Consider the following 19,987-nt stretch of genomic DNA (forward strand, 5'->3'; position numbering starts at 1 on the left):
TGCATTCTTTAATACCTTGCTGATATAAGTAATTAAACATATTATAACTTACCTCTAAAAACTACTGTTAAAAACAACCGATCAGAGAGATTGAAAACAGTCAATTTTAAATAAATTAAAACAATTTGGCAAATTAAACTAAGTTAAAGCAATTAAAATAATTTTTCTGAATTACTACTGAAAATATTTAAAAACTCACAAAACGGATTAATTTTTTTCAAAATCGCCTGGAGTAGTATTCATTTCCAAAGGGTATCATAGTCAATAATTCTGTGAGAAATATGAAATATTATCTCTATTAAACAAAATGTACATACACATAATAATGCGCATTGGATAATGATTTTAATATCTTGATCGTGAAATACAGGTATAAAATAGTAGTCTGGTCTGGTTTCGAACATGGCCTAGCTAGACGTTCAAAATGAATACGAACGTTTAATTAATTGATCGAAGTGCACTGAATCGATAATTCGGTATCGTTATGGAAAGTTTCAATAAACGTATTTATATAACGTGTAACTGGACCGCATGTACTTACGGTGTTATTGAGAGACAAAAGAAAAAAGAGAAAAGAAAGGAAAATACTATTTTATACGATATTACTAAAGCGGAAGAACAAGGACATTTCGTGGGCACGCGAATTTTTCGAGTTACATGCAGCTCTCCCAATTATTAAGGATTATTAATCATTTTGAAAATTAAAACAGTTACAATAAACTGTTAGCTTATTATTTGTGTTATCAAATTTGTTAATTTATCGTTTTTCTCTTTCTCTGATTCAATGATTAAATTCGCGTGCCCTTTTATACTTCCTACATTCTCCGAATGGTAAATCCTATAGAAATACGATGTAGTTTACAAAATTGTGATGGAACCTTCTGTCAATCACATGTATATATATTGTCAATATCTTTTTAAACATCTCAGAGGTACCGCCCAAACATAACGTACCCCAAGCTAGAATCGTAATTACCGAAGAAATGTCTTGTAACGCTCCCCGTTATGTTCACTTAGAATTAAACGCTTTCAAAAATTTGCACCCATCGTTAACACTTCGATAGTCACATGAAGTATTGTAATTAGATAATAGGTGTTTAATAATAAGATGATAGTAAGTATTAAATAAAATAGAACATTTGCAAGTTCGTAATATCGGGGATGGATCTGTTTCGCTTATATATAGTTGAATGTCTTACATGAGCTTAAAATGCTTGTTGGTTAAACATCAGTAACTTTTGGCGGAAAAACTATTTTCCACAAGCAACATTACATTGAATCATGCGAGAGGATGTAATCGAGAAATCATTTTAAGTTCATTGCGATTATACTCATCGACGTCCGTTGAAAAATTCACGTAGTGAGGTTATTACCCTGATATTCGTGCAGATAAACGGAAATGGTCGAGAGGAAACGAAACAGGAATTTTAATTCGCTTTGAGTACATCTACTACTAACTGTGGTTCTTTGATGGTACGCAATTGGTACGACGGATCTGTCGTAAATAACATCATTTCTATAGTTATCATTTTCATCGAGTACAATTTTATAATGTGTATTAATCAGAATCGATCTGAGAAGCTTCAAATGGAACAAGGATACAAGGAACAAATTGCTATTTGTCTTAAAAATACGATTTAATATATCTTGCATTTATCTTATAATCGAAAATAAAAGAAAGGAAGTAAAAAAGAAATGAACAAATTGAAAAGAAAATTGTATCAATAGAAAATACATATTTGTTCCTTGTTTCCACGATACCAAAGGAAAGTTTTCAAACTGATTCCTAGTATTTACTGGAATAATGCGCGAGATGCTATAATGTAATAGAAAGTCGTATGCAACACTGAACCTCGTGTTATTATCGCAATAATAATTATACACTTCTCGTTGGATGGAAGGGGAATAAATATGCGCGAAGAACAATTCATTTTTCCTTTTAAATATTCGCTATATAAGTGTGGGATTATTAGACCTTATATACGGTGTGTAATCTGTGCATTATGTACGTTTTTCTCCTTTGTACGCAATGTTCTTTTTGTGTACGCACTGGTATGCGTGTATGTATATCATATACATGCACGTAACATATATACAGATTTAAGCTATGTCAAACACAGCCTTCTCTAGATGCAGCATTATAACCTGACAGTTTTCTTCGTATTCTTTTTTGTTCGTTCTTTAATCTGCGCTGGAATTACAAATAGAAAACCTAAAATCATTTCTTATCCACTGGTAGACATATGCGAATATATCGATACTTTTGATTCGATCGAACCAAAGAAAATTATTGAGGAAGACTATACGCACATATGAAAATATTAACTAAAGATCGTGGTAAATAGAAATATTTTGTATATAAAATTCTCCTTCGATAAGTTAGAAACAATAATTCGCACATGTTCAATCTATAATAGCTATTACTATTAAATTACGAATGTTTATATATTTATGGAAAATTTAAAGTTGCAAAAATATATAAAACATTCAAAATAAAATACTTGCCATAATATTTAATGAATGAAAAAAAATTTCATTTTTCTTTAGTTATTCCCGTAAAAATATGAATTTGCATAACATCCGCATTTCAATTATCGATTTAACTGTCCCTTTTTACAACCTTACTTCATGTACTTGACCATTCACTTTCGAGATCTATTTTTGCATATTATTTCTACATGGATCGTACGTTATATTGGTTAAACTTAGAAATAAAATATTACAACTATATTATGGAAAAGAAGAACAAAAAAGAACGCGTTAAATAACTGCTGGAAATGAACGTGAATGTTCGTAACATAGGTGAGCAACAATTAGGCTTTCGATTAAAATCGCGAATTACGTAGAATTCCGATTTTATCGATTGTGCTTCACTAGTTATGTTCCGTGATGGCGCTAGTGTCACCAAATGTCGCATCTTTCAAAACAATATCTTTGTACGCTTCTTTTTCTCTTTTAAGTATCGAGAATCGTATCATTAACTGTGACAATAAAATTCAGTTTTAATATAGTTAATAAAAGGCAATTTACAATTATACAAACTTTATACAAGGAACAATCAAAGTGAACTTATCGATGAAATGGTTTCCTAACAAAGAGAAGAATATATTTAATAAAAGAGTGACTGATCATTGTTTAACATTTAAAGACAGTACCTTTCACGATAACATTCACAAAATTGTAAGAAGATTGCCGATATATATATGTATACACGTATTTATGTATATGTATTGGTTTTGTATTTTCAGTAAGATATTTACAAAAAAAAGTGTAGCAAAGTATGCTCGTTATAACATGTGAAGTATAATATCACTGGATCCGTAAAACTTTACTTCTTTTTTTTTTTTAAGAATTATTTAATCCTTTTCATACGTGCGCGATCATATATACCACTATATGATATCTACGGTTTTTAACGTTTTTGTAAATTGGTTTGACGTTAAGTCAACAACTTCACGAACTACGTGTATGTATATGTATATTTTTTCTTTCTTCTCTTCTTTTTTTTTTTTGTTCCTTTTAACTATAAGGTTTTCGCAGTCAGTACTGTTTTTTTTTAAATATATGCATATATGGAATGTACAGTCCGGTCGTATTATAGGGTCGAGATATTTTAACCCGTTTATTTGTTCCTTACTAATTGTTCCGTTATGTAACGCATCTATGGATGAACTTTCGCGACACTTTTCCCTAAAAGTCGCGAAAAATCTTTTGGTTTCTAGAAGTCGTGTCCCGACGTGAATATCCTTGAAAAAGCAAGGAATCATGAAGGTTAGATTTCGCTAATTTTCCTAAATAAAGGGTCAACTGTTCTGCTATCTCGTGGTATACTCATTTTCGAATGGTCCGATAGTTATTGCGGTATTACAAATGCTCAGAATTCCGAGATGTTTCTCGCTTCCCACTTTTTTTTTACCTTTTTGAATCTAGTGAATTCGAAGTCATCTGAAAGTCTTCTATTTGTCGAACATACAATACATTGTACCCCGATTTACGATGCCAATAACAAACGTATTCTATATTTTGAACTTTGGTCCTGTTTTATACAATTTTTTTACATCTTCTGTCGATAAAGTAGATATTCCTTTAGCAAAATTCGATCTCAATCTTGATGAGTAACTACGTAAGTACTTTGTGTAACTTTCTAATAGTTAGCATCTCGTTTACAATAAATTCTCGTAACTTTATCGAAATTCTTAGACTTTCTTGATATCAAATTGTAGTGAACCGAAACCATCCGTTGTACGTGTTTCTCTTTTAATTTCACTTTCGAATATATTCATCCAATTTGTTCTCATTTGTTTACAACTGAAACTTACAAACCGTATCTTTTCAGTATAGTCTGCTACTTTAAAGAGTAAACATTCTGCTTGAAGTAATTGGAGCAATCCTATCCACAAAAAGATCTTGAATTAGCTTCTATATACAGGGTGTCTCACTTTTACCATGCGTTTTAAATATTCACATTTTGTAATATTTAAGATATTAAATATCGCAATGATTGATATATATAATGATTGATATTTTAAATGTTTGAAACAACTAATTAATTCGTTAATATCATATGTAATAACATTCCTGAAAATAATTTACATAAATTATACAATTTTATATAAATTCAAAAATGAAGGTATTAATTTGTTCCCGAGAACAGTCTTAAACAGAGTTAGGCTTCTCTAACGCGTGAAAAATAAAGTAAATGTCGGTAACGAAATTATAATACCGTTCCCATAATAGTCGCAGATTTTCACTAAACGTCCAATAGCTTTCTAAGCATCAAAGTGGATGACTCTCCAATAACTTTAAGCAGCGTATCTTCCTGTTTCGTCAGCTGAATTTCCTCGTGGTAATAACGCAATAACATCCGTTTACTTCGGAACAGCAGTTCCTATACAATTTATTACCCTAAACTCTCGGTTTTCATAATACGAACTTGTCGCTATCTACGAGACATGCGTTGCAAATGAACGTTATTGAAGCGTCGTTTCTTATACCTGGAAGTGAATACTTAAATACTTGTCAAACGAGAATCGTCGTTATTTACATTATTTACGTTATTGTAAAAAGAAAGTCTCCCATGATTGTTGCAATTGTCGCATATCTTTTTTTATTTTTTATTTTTTTCTGTTTATTTTTAAATTAAGAACAACATATAAGAATTACTATCGTGGCGGAATAATTGCATTTCATTTTCCTAACTTTGCTAGAACGCGCCTACTTATTATTACATTCTATAATTAAATGTTCCGTCACAGAAGCATCTTTTATGTCATTCTTAGGGAAAAAGAATAGCCGAACTATGAAATTGTAGACAGATGAAATTCAGCGAAAGACTTCCTGGTAACATTACACGTCTGAAAGAGTGAGGAAAACTGAATGACTATACTAGAGAACAGTTCTTGGTATGTTCAAGGTCGGGCAGTTCTCCCTACCGCCGTTGTTTCACCTTTCTCTTTTTATATTGACATGACAATAAATAATAGCGTTAAAAAAACTCTATACACGTTACACTTAATTTATTTATAAAAAAAATAAATAGAATCTTTTATTACCATAATATTATAGGAAAAAGAACTTATATAAAAAATTAAATAAAATAATACTAATAACAAAAAATACTGAATAGAGAGAAGAATGATCAGAGATAAACCAAGAGATAACAGCAACGCTGCTGCCTACAGTGGAATTATAGTCGAACTATACAGATATAATGCAACGGAAAAGATAGCGTCCGTTTTTATGGGAGAATGATCACAAGTGGCCGACGAGTTGAACGATGAAAAGATTAGGAACCACAGATCTAACTATTAAACTAAATCTACATATTATCACGTAATCGAAACTCGAGACTAGAATGGAAACTTTTTTTCCAATGATAAAACAATGAACCGACAAGTAAAGAAGAAACATTTGGTCAAGCACTTAGACGAATGATACAAATCGCTATTCTAGTAGTGTTGCTTATCTGATGAATTATCTTTTGTTTACCGATCTGTGCGCTTACGTCGGAAACGTATCTTTTTTTCTTTTTATTTTACATATTTACACCTCGTTCCACATCTTTTATAACTCGCTTTATCTAACATCTTGCCCTAACCTCTCTTGTTTCCGGTAGATAGCTAATGATATCAATTGCAGATCAATAGAATTCATCATATAATTAACTTTAACTTTGAAATAGCAAAATACTCTTCTTCAATGTAAGTCATACACAATGCTTCGATAGGAGTAAGATTTGAGATGAAAAATAGATTAACTGGCCGAAACAAAAATCTGTGCTTAGAAGTTATATTTTGTTTCTTTTGGTTAAAATCCAGTCTTCTCATAGTCTTCCAAATCAATTTTAAAATTCTAATATACTTCTGACTCGCTTATCTGGACTCGACCATAACTCATGGCAAACTAATGTAATCACTTTCGACCTAAACAATAAGAAAAGCGATAATAAATTCATTTAAGTATTGTATACGTATTTTCATTAGCTACCAACCATACCTCTTGCCTTTAATAATAAGGAAATTAGCCTACTCTTTATCATAACGCGTGTGCCCGCGTAAACTGAATCGAGAAGCATTTCACGAAGTTTCAGCGAGCTTCACGAACTGATTATCCTTGCCCGATAAGCGATCTAGCCGGCGGCGTGGCGACGCACGAGGCGCGACGCTCCGCGTGAAAACGGGACAGGGGCGTCCGCCTCGAGTCATATAGTCCAGACTTGCACCTTTTCCGCGACGATGCACCAGCTCGCGTGATCATAGTAGGACGAGATAATATGCAAGTTCTCCACGTATTTGTTGATCAGTTGGTCCAGCTCGCCCTCCCTGAACACGTGATAGTACTGATGATAAGTAATGGCGCCACCTCCGCGATCGGACGGTAAAGATTCCTGGGACGATGATCCGGTCAGGGAATCGTTACTTCCTGTCGTGGTTACCAGACAATCGGTACTGCGTTTGCTATTGTCTGGATACCTAGGTGGCGTCTCCTCGGAGGCGGACCTCCTTTGTAATTGGAGTCTTCGTTTCTCAGCATATGATTTAGGGTATTCGTTGGTGTTTGATAATAGCGACATCATGCTGCTGCACAATCGTCCAGTGGATTCCGCGTGGCTTCCGTCGCTGAAACTGATCGTATTATCGATGGACTCGCCAATATCGCTAGACTCTATGGAGTTTGCGCTTCTTAGATAAGGTTTCTCCGAAGATTGTTTGTCCAAGGAGGATGTTTCTTTCTCGTTCATGAATTCCCCGGTATTGGAGACCATCACGAAATCCATTATGTCGTCTGAAGTGCTCCTATGCATTTCCTCATGGAAACCATTATTGGTGTTACTTAGCCATGCGATCGTGTTGGATAAATCGTTGTACTTCGACTTGGTAGATATCGACGATGGAATGTCGTAAGGAGGTAGGTGTTCAAAGTTGCGTTTGTCCAAGTCTTTCCTCGATAGGAATGGTTTATCTAAATTCTTCTGATCGTTTTTGTTTTCGTCCAACTCATGCATCAAGTTTTCACTAAGCTTTTCGGTAAAGTCTATCAGATGCTTGCGACATTCTTCGTTCCACGTATCCTCCACCTTTGGCAATTGAATATCCGACTTCGTTCTGACTCTTGTTTCGCTATTAGCTGAACTTTCAACGCTTTCCTGTTGTGCTATTTGCGTCGAGTACGATTTAGTGTGCGTTTTTGTGATGACCGTCTCCACAGTATCCTCCAGAGAATTGGCGACGTTAACTGCAGCTTCTAGAAGTCTAGAAGACTGAGACGAACTACTGTCTCCTGTTGTCTTTGTTTCATCCTCCTTGGAATCAGCCACGTACCCTGATGATTCGTCAGCTGTCGCCTCACTGGGATCAGACACGTTTTCAGCCGAGCTATCTAGCACTTCGGATTCGGTACACTCTGACTTAGTATTATCCTTCTTAGCCATGTATTTCTCATCAGAGATTACGCTAATCACAGAACCTACCGAATCCGGCGACGATACTCCACTGGAATCGCTATCCAGATCATCAGTCTCGGGATTGAATAATTCCAACGAAAGCAACCGTGGTAGAACTTTGGTAACAGCCTCCAAACGACCACTAGCTGTCGTCGAAGCTCTTCTAACCAGAGGAAACGACGGTTTGGTTCGAGTTGCAAAACCAGGCTTCTGTTTCAGCAACTCCTTGATCTGATTTAGTCTGGCCTTACGATTCTCTTCCTCCTTATTGACTTCAAAGGTACTTTTCTCGTGCAACGACACGTCAGGACTATCATCCACAGTAGGTAAAAGTGGAGCAGTGTCCTTGTCAGTTTTCGGTTCCTCAATCTCCACACTCTCAGTCATAGATCTATAAGCACGTATAGTCTGCAAGCTAGGCTTCTTCTCTTCGCAGAAATTAGTCCTCCCGCAAATCTCACTTTCGATATTCCTTTTATTACCCTGCAAGTCTCCATTGATTGTTTGATGACAGCCATTGTTCAAAACCTCCGCCCTCTTTGTGTTAACTGTATTGTCTCCAGATACCTGTTGCTGGTTGGCGACTGTGGTTGAACCAAAGAATGGCCTGCTAAATACGGGGTTTAAAGTACAAGGGGATAGGCCAGGTGGACTAGGTGGAGGTAGAGACTTGCTAGTAGCTGAGAACTGTTTGAGCAATGGGGATATGGTAATGACCTTCAATCTTGAGTTAGATGTATCAGGAGGATGTTTGACGCGCGGTGAAGGGGGCGCTGAGATGCTTCCCAGCTGATGACCACTGGAGGCTGGAATAATAGCCTCTATCGCTGGCTGTGCGTCCTGCTTTGGCACGTATATCACGGACGCGAAACTGTCCTCGGAATCGACGCTCGTGTCGCTTTGCAAACTACTGTCTTTCGACGAATCCGAACCGTCCTCGCGAGACAAACGCCTTTCGATCACCTCTGTCTCTCTTTTCGGCACAGTTACAGACTGAACCTTCGAGTCATTGTACATCATCTTAGACGTTTCGTCGGTCGACGTATTAGTTGTATTCGTTTCATTTTCCGTGGATTTCCATCCTTGTAAGATCTTCACGAATCCGTTCTTGATCGATATACCGGATACCTCGATGTTAGTCGTGGATTGTTTAATCTTGTTCGTAAGGCCACTTTTCAATAGTTGAAATCTCTTTGTCGCGTTTACGGAATAGAGGGAGTCTTTAAGGGATTCGAAGGTTTTCCCTTTGCAGATAATGTCCTCGTTCAGGGACGCCTGTTTCATTATGTTTCTTCGTACCCTTTCTTTCTCTTCTAGCCTATCGATAGACATTAGTTCCTCGTTCATCGAGCTCTGTTTCAGGATGCTTCCCCGCTTCGAATTATGACCAGGTGTTATCTGGGTATCAAACGAAACAAATATATTAATGTTCTAGCCAGTAGTTAAAATTCGAAATCTACAAAAATTAATTTATAGCCAAGCTAAATTTGAGTAATTGAACTTTTTCTATATAATTTATATTAAAATATCAAAGCTTGAAACGATAAGAACCTGATAGAACTAAAAATGATAAGAACCTGAAAGTCTGGAATGTCCTTAGATAGTTCTTGAATGGCAGTGTTATCAGGATGTTCCAAACCGGTGTCGTCCACGAAGTGAGTCTTCTGTTTGACCAGTCGTGGCTTCGAGCCACTCATCGACGATGACGTCCTCGATTCCCCGTCCAGATTCAATTCGGACGTCAACATGGAGCACAAACCAGGAATACTGGATCTAGATCGTACAAGGTCCAGTCGCTGAATCTCCAAAATATCACCCAGACTCTTAGATTTAATACTCAGAGAGTCTGACTGTTTGTTCAATGTCACATTAACATCCTCTACGCGGCGTAACTCGATGGGCAATTCGTCCACGTCCGGTGGTTCTTCTTGCTCGTAGTCTTTGCGATTCTTCCCACTGCCGCTCTGCCAACTGTCAAGAAACCAAGGTCGATTGCCAGATCCACGTCTACTTCCTGCTAATTTCTAAAAAAACAGAGATTCCAGTTAGCAATTCAGCCCGGCTATCGAGTCTTGTACGATGATGTTCTAATATTTATGAGCAGATGCGTATATTAGACAAAGCCGTTTGTAAAGTGTTCAATATAGCGTTTCTCAAGTCAGTGGCTTTCCCAGGTCACTCAGAAATGACTTATCTATAAAAAGAGAAAAGATGTCATGAAACGTCGTATCTCAATAAACGAGTTGCTAATTAAATTTGCAATTCTGAATCGTTCGTCTGATTTTCAAAAAACAAGGGAACAGGAATGCTTGAGGTTTCCAAATTACAAGAAGACAGTCGCCTTAAAGATTCCTTCCTAAGATCTCATTCAATCGATTATCCAACATCCACAAGGAAACAACGAGAGGCGAAATTACTCGGGCATCCCGCTGACAAACGATCTTCGCTGCATTTTGCCCGTTCCAATTACATTCGAAGCGTATTCTGCAAGCAGTTAGCCTACTTTTTTCGGTACCGAGCATCGTTACGGTTGCGCGCGGAATCGATAAGGCCTGGCAACAATTTAGCCACCTATTGCTACAAATTATCGTGTCGCAACAACATGCAGGCGGAAAGTTTAAAGAAAAAAAAAAAAAAAAAAACAGGCGAAAAAGGAATACAGAAAACGAGAAGGAAAAACAATCTCAGCGTTTGCACGCGATTGTATAACACGTGACAACTGGGAACTGTTCAAGGAAACGCGAGCGTAATGCGTGGCTGGAAAGTTGGACCCCGTCATCTTTGATGCTTCTCTGCGAAATCTACATTTTTCTTTCGTTTCATCTTTTCTCAGGTTCTCGGTATAGTAATAGTAGACAAGTTGCGCCTCGTGGCTTTTATCTAATACAAGAAATATACCAAATATAGAACATATTCGTTATAACAATGGACGAATTACTCTTTGCCGTACGTTTCGTTTCTTTGATCGTATTTATAAAAATATGAATTTGCACGAACATCTTGCAGTCTGTTCTAATCAACGAAATTTATATCTCTTCCGTCAGCCAACTTTCCAGCCACGAACATGGTACGTACTTAGATTATGTTACCTGCAAAGCGCGACGGAAAAAACTGTAGCAGGTCTCGTTCGGGCTGGATAGGCTGCTGGTCGACGGTGATGGGCTGAATATCGGGTCGATCCAATAGCTCTTGCTTTTGCATTTTCGTTGGCTGTTCCTGAAACAAGAATCCCATTAGCAGTAATTATCGAGGTTACCATATTGGCTCTCTGGAAAGCGGAAGAAGAGAGGAAGACTAGGGTAGACGATGGAGATGCAATTTTCGTAAATTACCAATCTTGTAGCGTTGTCAAAATTTCCGAATAATTAACTCATGGCAACCTGGATCGTTTACATTCCGAGCGAACCTTCACTCGTGAATTTTCTCAATTCTACGAATTCTTATTTTTCCTGAAAGATCTTTTACATCTTTTTTTGATTCAAGATCGATCGTACAACGGATTGGACGAATATGCCGGAGTAATTTTGGCGGATATTTCGGAAGCGTAAAACAGCGGATAAAAGTGTGGACGTAAACGACTCAGCTTGTGCACAAAAGTGCTAAAATATGAAGAGACGAATTAAGTTGAGCGCAATGTGCATTCTTCTTTTAGCCTCTTTGGATCGTTGAATCGATTAGATACCTTTTGGAAGATGGGAATTTTTGAGCGTTCTGATTGTAACATAATTCAGTGGCGTGTGGCGCGCTCGAACGTTTCGATCTATTTGTCACCGAGTTCATGCAGTAAGCTTTCGGCCATGGTACCAACACGTCTTGAGACTCGAACTAGAAACAAAAAGAACGAATTTTTTTTTATTAATATTCATATTTTTTACTCGCTACTATTTATTAAGATACGTATCTTTCACCTTGAAAGTTATCGTCAAAGGAAATCGCGTTTACGCTATTATAAGTGAAATTTCAACCTGATACGTTTCTTTTATATTGTAGGTCAAAAGTAGAGAAAGTTATTACTTGCAGTGGCTGAGATAAAATTTACTTGGGGTGAAGTTTTACCCATGGCTAGCCTTTAAAGGTTAAATTTATTAGAAATTTCTAATATGGTCACTCTGTAAAAGTATTAATAGGGATAAGGGATATTAATAAAGATAGAAGTAATTATAAAAGGATATCCAGCGTTGGTAATTAAAAAGCTTCATAACCAAATGAACAAAGTACGCGCAGAAAAGATTGGACTGGAAAATAGATTTAACAGAGATAGATTCGAACGGTTTACCTTGACTATGTGCATTGGAATAATCGTATCGATTGACCGTCATGCTTGGCGTGGGTGTATTTCATAGGCATGTTCGAATACCGTTTGAATTCAATCGTATCGGATGACGACGTTTTTAAGCTGAATCGAATAGCCTATATATCCGCAAATCCTTGGAATAGCTTGTAATCCGAAGTTTAAGCGTGTTTACACGCTTCACGTGCTATACACAATTCCATACATTTGAAGCTTTTTGTGTCACTAAATATCTGCTTTTAATTTGAAACGTAAAATAAAAAATAAATTGAAGCAGATCGTATACGGCACGTTGAAATGAAAATAAAAATACGAAGAAATAATATAAAATGAGATTTACATATTGTAGCATCGTATTATTTTGCCGCTTTGTAATTTTTCTCTTTTTTTCTTTATGAGAAATAGTTAAGAATTATTTACCTTTCCATGTCCAATGTTTTGTTTAATTTTCTATCTCCGCTATTTTATTTATTTTAGAAACAATATTTTATTCATTACACGAAGTTACCAGTTCACTGCATGAACAAAGAGAGAAACCAAAAGGGGGATGGACAGGGATGAAACACCAAAGACTGACCACGTAGAAGACACATACTAATCTGTATAGTAAATTAAAACACAGAATATAGATATACACTTGGATAAATAGCGTAACGAATTAAGAGTTGGCTTTAAGGAATAAACTAATATATTAGGCTGACCCAAAGTTTCTTTCCTTTTACAAGGAAATAATAGATGCACTACATTTTTTCTTTTGCATTATTTTATTGAATTATGTATAATCTATTTGGTAGTAATAGAACAAAATGTTCTCTTACTATTCAAATTATACTATTTTATTGAATCATGTATGATAGATTTTAATAATAGAATCATGTAATGGAACAGTTTGTCCCAACCCGATCCCCTATTTCGGTCAGGATAATAGAGGTGGTTAAATTGACTATGACACTGATATAACAAATTAAAAATCACAATTTATTCCAACAATTTTGTAAAGAAGATAGTTACGCTGGTGCGTATGTATTAGTTAAGTAAGTGACTGATCTAAGGGTGTAAACCCGGTCAAAGGCATGTTGACTGTCTGAAAGATGGAAAATCAGTGCCGTTCGGTGACGGCGCTGTGGCGCAGGAAAACTAAGGATGGGGTGTCTCTAGTTTTGGCTAGGAGAGTGAGGGAAATAGACTTCGTTGTTAATCGGGTATTTACTATGGTGGTGGATGAGGAAAGATGCTAACCGCCCTCTAGATAAAGCCGCTAGTGGGAGGCCTCATACGTGAGAAAATTCAAAAGGCTTTCCCGTGTCGACCCGTGGTGGACAATAAACTTTAGAAAACACTTCAGTGAAAGAGTATTTGTTCGGTTTGAAGGACCTTAACTAGAAAATTCCTGGGATTTATGGAAGGTACTTGAGACTATTGAGGATACGCAGGAAGAATCTACGGACTTCCGGTTGCCACCTTGCCCACGGTATGTGGCCTGGTCTAGGCAGAGTGTCTGCCGACGTAACACAGTTGTTTGTTCGTAAAGAGGAAGAAACTTTAGGGTCAACCTAATAGAAGCAAGATGCAGGAAGCTTACACAAGAGCAAAGAAATTGTAACAGATACGTATGTCTCGATACGATAAACGAACACAATACAATACAAATATTTGATTTGTTACGTTTTATTTACCCTTCTGTGTTTTTGTTCCATAGCCCATACCGATATAACCAGTCGACCGCCGATCCGCAATACTCTTGCGAGTTCTTTCAACGCGTGAACCCGCCTCTCTGTTGTGGCAAAGTGATGCACCACGGCGATCGAGAGCACCGCATCGAAACTCTCATCTCGAAACGGCAGAGCTAGATTATCGCAGATCAATACCTGCAATGTAAACGACCAATTTTAGCCATTAATATCTCGCCTATTTTCTAAACACTACGCGCGTTCTGTTTTACGTTTGCGTCTGCGAAAATTGAAATGTTTCATAGACGCGTAAGCACAGTCTATTAGCGACAATGATATTAGTTTCGGTCTCGCTTGTTTTCGATATTATTACGTACAGTTGTAAGATAGAATTTAATTAGAAAGACATTATAATCGCGAGATGACCTATCCCGGATACAATTAATAACGTTCGTTATGATTAGAGCTTAATCAGGTCGTTAGAGACAGGATACGGATACAAGAGTTTGTTTCCGGTATTAGACTGCTGTTCCATTTTATGTACTCTCGATATTTCTATTTTCTAAAGTAATATATTCACCTCATTTTCCTTCTCACGCGCGATATCCGTGAAACGCTTGCACCGGTCCACTCCTACCTTAAAGATGCTGTGATTAACGTTCAGGTACTTCCCGTTGCCACAACCTGAATAAGAGTGATCGACTCGTTAGCTAACGATCTCTAACAAAGTTTCACAAATAAACGTATCTGCTGCTGCGTTCTTTCAGTCGTTTGCGATTAAACGTGTGTTTTTATCGCTACGAAATTTCCTAACATGGAACACAAATGGAATGGGTCATTACCGATACGCGTGTATCAATTTAATGGTAAGCTGTACACGAAGTTTCCCTCGAAGTATCGAGTCTTGCCGCCCGCTGAAACGGAAATAGGACTCGGAACGTACAGATTGTAGGACCGCGGCAGCAAAATAAAATTAAATTGATCACGAGCGAACCATTACTGCATTTACAGCAGATTTAAGAACGTAAAAACGCACGAAATACGCGTACCATGCAAACACACGGAAAATATTCAGAGTGAACTACGTTCTGTGCTATATATGATCAGCGAAATGAATCTACACGTAAGTTTCTTTAATTAAGAAAAATACGAAATTGCAGGAAAATCCGCGATATAGTTACGAGCGAAATCAAAGGTTTTGTTAGGAATTCCGGTTTGGTAACGCGATCAGCTGATCGGCCTGTAAGAAACAGACCGGAAAACCGATGACTAATTCGACGGGTGAAACCGGTAGTTGGAACGATGAACGAAAAGCGGTTCAGAAGCGGAACACGGTACGCGAACCCGGCCTCAAAGTTCGCTGGTCGATGAGTTTGTGTAATCCAAGGAGAACGTATCCCACGGTATTTCAAAGGTGGCTACGCGACATATCGTTCGACCACATTGCATTTGAACTTAGACAAGCGTACGCGTTACCTGTACGTGATTTACACGAACTCGCGTTGATACATCCGTGCGGAGGTCAATTGATCATGTGAAAGCGCAAGTAGCCGGAGTTAAGAGGCGGGGAAAAAGCGGCCAAAGGAAGGAATAAAGACACGCGTCTATAAATGGGCCGTGCACGCGCGTGTGTGCATGTGTATGTTCCATGGGGCGCGGCTATAGTAAGACTGAAAAATCTGCGAATCGATTCGTGAGATCAACGAGCAGTTAGATTAAATTGTTCGTTTCCGATACAAAAATCTCGGAATATTTTGATTAAATTATATATGTAAATCGTACAGGGTGTCCCAGTATCGTCTTATAGCGTGGTAACCACAAGTTCGTTGCTTTTCCTTTCGTATTTTGCCGCAATCAAGTATACTTGATAAATTTTCAAACTAAGGCTCAAACGAACAAATTTCCTCGCATGTTTTGTTCTTATCTTTTCATAAGGAAACGCCTCGTGCGTGTTATGCTCGTACTTGTTATTCAAATTATACAATCTTCCTAAAAAAAAAAAAAAAAAAAGAAAATAATGTACAGGTAACAATCTTTCTTTGGTACAGCGTAATTAACATTAGATTGTCCTAAATGAAAGTTTAGAAATAAAAAATTCTCGTTGCATTTTGTACGAAGCAATGGAATCTTCTTACATCCTTTTCGATGCTCGCCTTCGTGATTTGCCTGTTGTTTTCTATTCCTGGGTATCTCTAGCCTTGATTCACCATACATCGAGCAGTCTTTTAACACGTGCTCCAAGGATCCTGATTTTTTTCTCTCACGTACCTGACACAGTTCCTCTTCGTTTGTACACCGTGCTACTTCTTTTATTCCGTTGACTTCCCATTCTTCTCTTCCTACCGATTTTGTCTGTGCTAGGATCCCATTTTAATTCAATCGAACGGTTTATTTCCATATACCGTTCTCTATTCACTCTTTTCTGGGCTCCTTGTAACCTGCTTCGTTTATTAAGTACAACTATTCAACGAATCTTTAAGCGACACGATTGAGCGACCACAGCGATTACAATAATAACATTTTTTCTTCTATCGTGTACGGAAACTATACCGACAAAGCTGTAGGACACCCTGTACATGGTAAATGTTAATATTTTCATTCAAAGGAAGCTACACGATGTGCGAAAAGCCGGTAAAGTTACCAATATCGCAAACAAGGGCTCCCGGCTCCAGTTCCTCGAGAAATTGATAGATTCGTGGCCAGTGTCGACTCTGAACCGTTTTTTCGGCGCATTGCTCGTAAACTTCATGGACGTAGGCTTGCTCCAAGGCCACCGACCGAGCTACTTGCTCTCCGTCGCTTTCAGACATCCCTCTCGCTAAGATGGTTTACCCTCATCCACACGCGTGTCCGCGAAACTGCAAACAAAATCGTCATTCGTTATCGATCCATAAGAGCGAACATAAATTTCACGGTAAAACATCTTTACTTAAACTTAACAGAGTGTACGCAATTTTAACGTTGAACGAAAGGACTAAATTGAGACTAAACTTACAACGCTCCTACTTGAAATCCATTGAAAATTTTTCTGTATATAGGGCGAGTATTTATTTATTTATCATTATAGCGAGCTTATTATATTATTATAATTATATTATTTATTTTATTATATTTATTATTCTAATTATACTATTTGTTAGCCGTGAATTAAAATTGAAGAAATATGTAGATCGATATCAAAGGAGACAAAGTGAAGGAAACAGCAAAAGGCGAAGTGCACAAGACTGTTTGCTCTTGCAGTGGTTTTCTACTTGTCGTTTCACGTTACGCTTATTTTAAAACGATCTGTACAGTCACTGACAGCGACCGGATAACCGCCGATAAATAAAACTGATCCTAATTACGATAGAACTTGAATTACACAACCCAAAACCACTGCAACTAATTTTATCTCGCTAATGCTTTGCATTTTTTTTTTTTTAATCTGATAAGACACCTACGCAAGGTCACGCAACGATTTTGTACGAAAGTTATCGTTGTCGTCGCACGTTAACAATAACGCGACGGTTTCTCATAACACGGAACCCCGGAAACTCTGCGCAGCGGGTGCCACGGTGCATTTTCACTCGCTCGTTCCGTTTATTCGCCAAAACAATCCTCCACGTCGCATTGTTTTCCGTCTTATCACCTACGATGAATGGAAACAAAAGGTCGGTTTAAATTATTCGAGCGCAAGACAGCTACGCGTATCTCGCCACGCCTCTAAATATTCCACGAATATTTTCCATGGGAATTTTTGTTCAGGAAAAGAAATTAAGTTTAATCTCGCAGACCAAACGTTTCGTCGGAATTTCCGTCCCGAACATTCGTCAAATTTCTATCAATTTTTCCGACCAGAACAAACAAGACACAGTTTTGCGTAAACACCTGCTGTCCAGCTACGAATCTCCCAGTTTTTCGAATCCTCCGAGTGGAATCGCTTTCGTTTTCAGCGCTGCAGTCGCGTGAAGCACGGCTTTAATTTTATTTGGTCATCCATTGATATTCCATAATCGGCGGCCGACGATGGATTCCGGTTTTCAAAGGTACCGGTTTCGTACTTTCTCGTCACTTTCATTTACCAAGCGCTCCCTACACGGTCCCACCTCGATAAGTTGTGAGGAAATCGTTGATGTTTATTAACATCCTTCGACCACTTTTATTCCCGATAAATTCTCATACCTTGCGTCTTTCCCCTCGTGATTTCGTGGCCAATATTTCTCTCTTTGATATACCGATAGACTTGTAAATAACCGTAATATCAACATCAACGTTTGAAGTTATATTTAGAAAGGTATTAATAATTGAATCGCAAGGAAATGAATTGCTAGTCCGCTTAAACTTGCTTACTTAGTCGCGTATCGCAGATCGTCGATGCTGCATGAAGAATATCTCGTAAGGAATTTATTTATTGCGAATATAGTAAACCGTTGTATAACGCGAATATGATATAACGCGGCAAATACGTGTAACAAAGCAATAGACTCGTTGAAAAGATCGAATGTGATTGAACACATTGAAAATGAGTATTTATTTGCGACGATTCCGATGGTGACTGATAACGAAGATCGTAAAAGTATTTTTCGATTTAAAACAATCTTCAAGAACACGATACGTAGATTTGTATAATTACATTTTTATTAAATTTCAACGAAATACAACATTTTTTACATACATGAATAATACGTTTTTTTTTAATCAACTTCGTATATATGCCTTTGTTTCTAAAATATCGTCCTAGTTGATAAAACATAGAAAATAAAAGTCGACGTAGCGACGATCGTTTGGAACACGTTACTTTAGATTACGCGACAAATTCCGGTAAAACGCGATTTTACAGGAGTTTACCGTGTCCCTAAAATAATCGAAGATATAAAAAAATATGTTCGACAAAACCCATACCTAAGTCGAAGAATATTTACATATTCGTATAATCTTCTGCGTGGAAATCGTTTCACGTGAGAATCCCAAGGACGATTAAATTCTTTTTTTTTTTTTTTATCAAATTAAATGCTTTCTATTACGTACAATTGAAATTTCCGATAAATTGCCGATTAAAACGTAATACAGAAACGCAACGTAATGTATAAAATATTCCGGTGAAGCGGCAGAGCTGGTGGAAAGGTTAAAGTTTAAAAGGCTTTAAAGTTTAAAAATGCCAGCAAGAGTCTAGAGGCGCGTTTTTTTAAAAAGAACGACGCAAAGGAGGGTTAAAAATAGTCTCCTGCAAGTACTTCCGTTAACGCTAAAATAACAGCTCCGAATACTTCCGTGTTCCGTGTATGTTTCACCGGAGGTTCATCCTTAAGAGGACCTAAGATATTTTTAAACGCTGAACCTCCAAGCTCTTTCATCGAATTCAAGGAAAATCATCCGTGAACATATCTGTCCTCGACTTTCATTCACCTCCACGGTCAAAGCCTAATCGATCCTACTTTTTGATCTAACTAAAACGCGTTTACCTTTCCAACGAATTCCAACGAAATAATCGCAAAAATCATAGAATGACGAAACGAGGGTAAAAATATGGCCGTTATGGTCGTTAAACTTTTCGACTGTCACAATCGTGTTAAAAAGCGATTCTATTCCGATCGTCGCTTCGTAAAAATTGGAAACCGTGAAATTGGGAATAGTCGGTGGAGCGTTTTGGCGGAACACGCCGGGCCAGAATCTACAGGTAGCACGTTCGACCTAATTAATCGTCGCTGGTTGGCCTACATCCTAATGAATCGCGTATTGACCAGTGCAACTGAGCTGCACGCACGAGATTATCGGTCGACAGCTGTCGCGAAAGCAGTTCGAAACAATAGCTTTGGACATTGAAAAAGGGAAGAGGAGGTGTTCGACTGAACGTACGTTCCAAACTGATATCGACGCTCGAAATTGATATTGCCATGTGATCGCGTGCAGTGACGTTCTTCGCTACGTGCAACATCGCGCCTGTTACTATCGTCCCGTGTATTAATTTCTGCTTTTTTATTTTCCTCCTTAGTTTCCTCGGTTTGACGATGATCGAGAATCGATGAATCGTATGGGAATGACTTTGCTTAGTTAGGCGTTCCATAGCGGCGCTAGCGATGGATGGAACTTTATTCAAATCCTGTT

General features: G+C 37.6%; 1 protein-coding gene across 6 annotated transcripts in view; it reads right to left on the minus strand.

The window, feature by feature from the left end:
- Positions 1-5,102: 5,102 nt before the first annotated feature.
- LOC126920826 (uncharacterized) overlaps positions 5,103-19,987 on the minus strand; it is a 42,173-nt gene continuing 27,288 nt past the window's right edge. For 2 of the 6 annotated variants that reach the window (XM_050731602.1, XM_050731603.1), the window contains exons 2-8: positions 16,545-16,761; positions 14,484-14,587; positions 13,910-14,101; positions 11,625-11,767; positions 11,032-11,158; positions 9,520-9,966; positions 5,103-9,340 (exon numbers count right to left, since the gene is read on the minus strand). In XM_050731602.1, the coding sequence (XP_050587559.1) occupies positions 6,701-9,340; positions 9,520-9,966; positions 11,032-11,158; positions 11,625-11,767; positions 13,910-14,101; positions 14,484-14,587; positions 16,545-16,713 (3,822 nt within the window). In that variant the 5' untranslated portion in view covers positions 16,714-16,761 and the 3' untranslated portion in view covers positions 5,103-6,700. Of the gene's footprint in view, positions 9,341-9,519; positions 9,967-11,031; positions 11,159-11,624; positions 11,768-12,218; positions 12,484-13,909; positions 14,102-14,483; positions 14,588-16,544; positions 16,762-17,343; positions 17,721-17,770; positions 18,032-19,987 lie in introns of those variants that run through there. The other 4 variants (XM_050731606.1, XM_050731605.1, XM_050731604.1 and 1 more) reach the window with 4 other exon arrangements.

Source organism: Bombus affinis, chromosome 10 (genome assembly GCF_024516045.1).
Source record: "Bombus affinis isolate iyBomAffi1 chromosome 10, iyBomAffi1.2, whole genome shotgun sequence".
NCBI lineage: Eukaryota > Metazoa > Arthropoda > Insecta > Hymenoptera > Apidae > Bombus > Bombus affinis.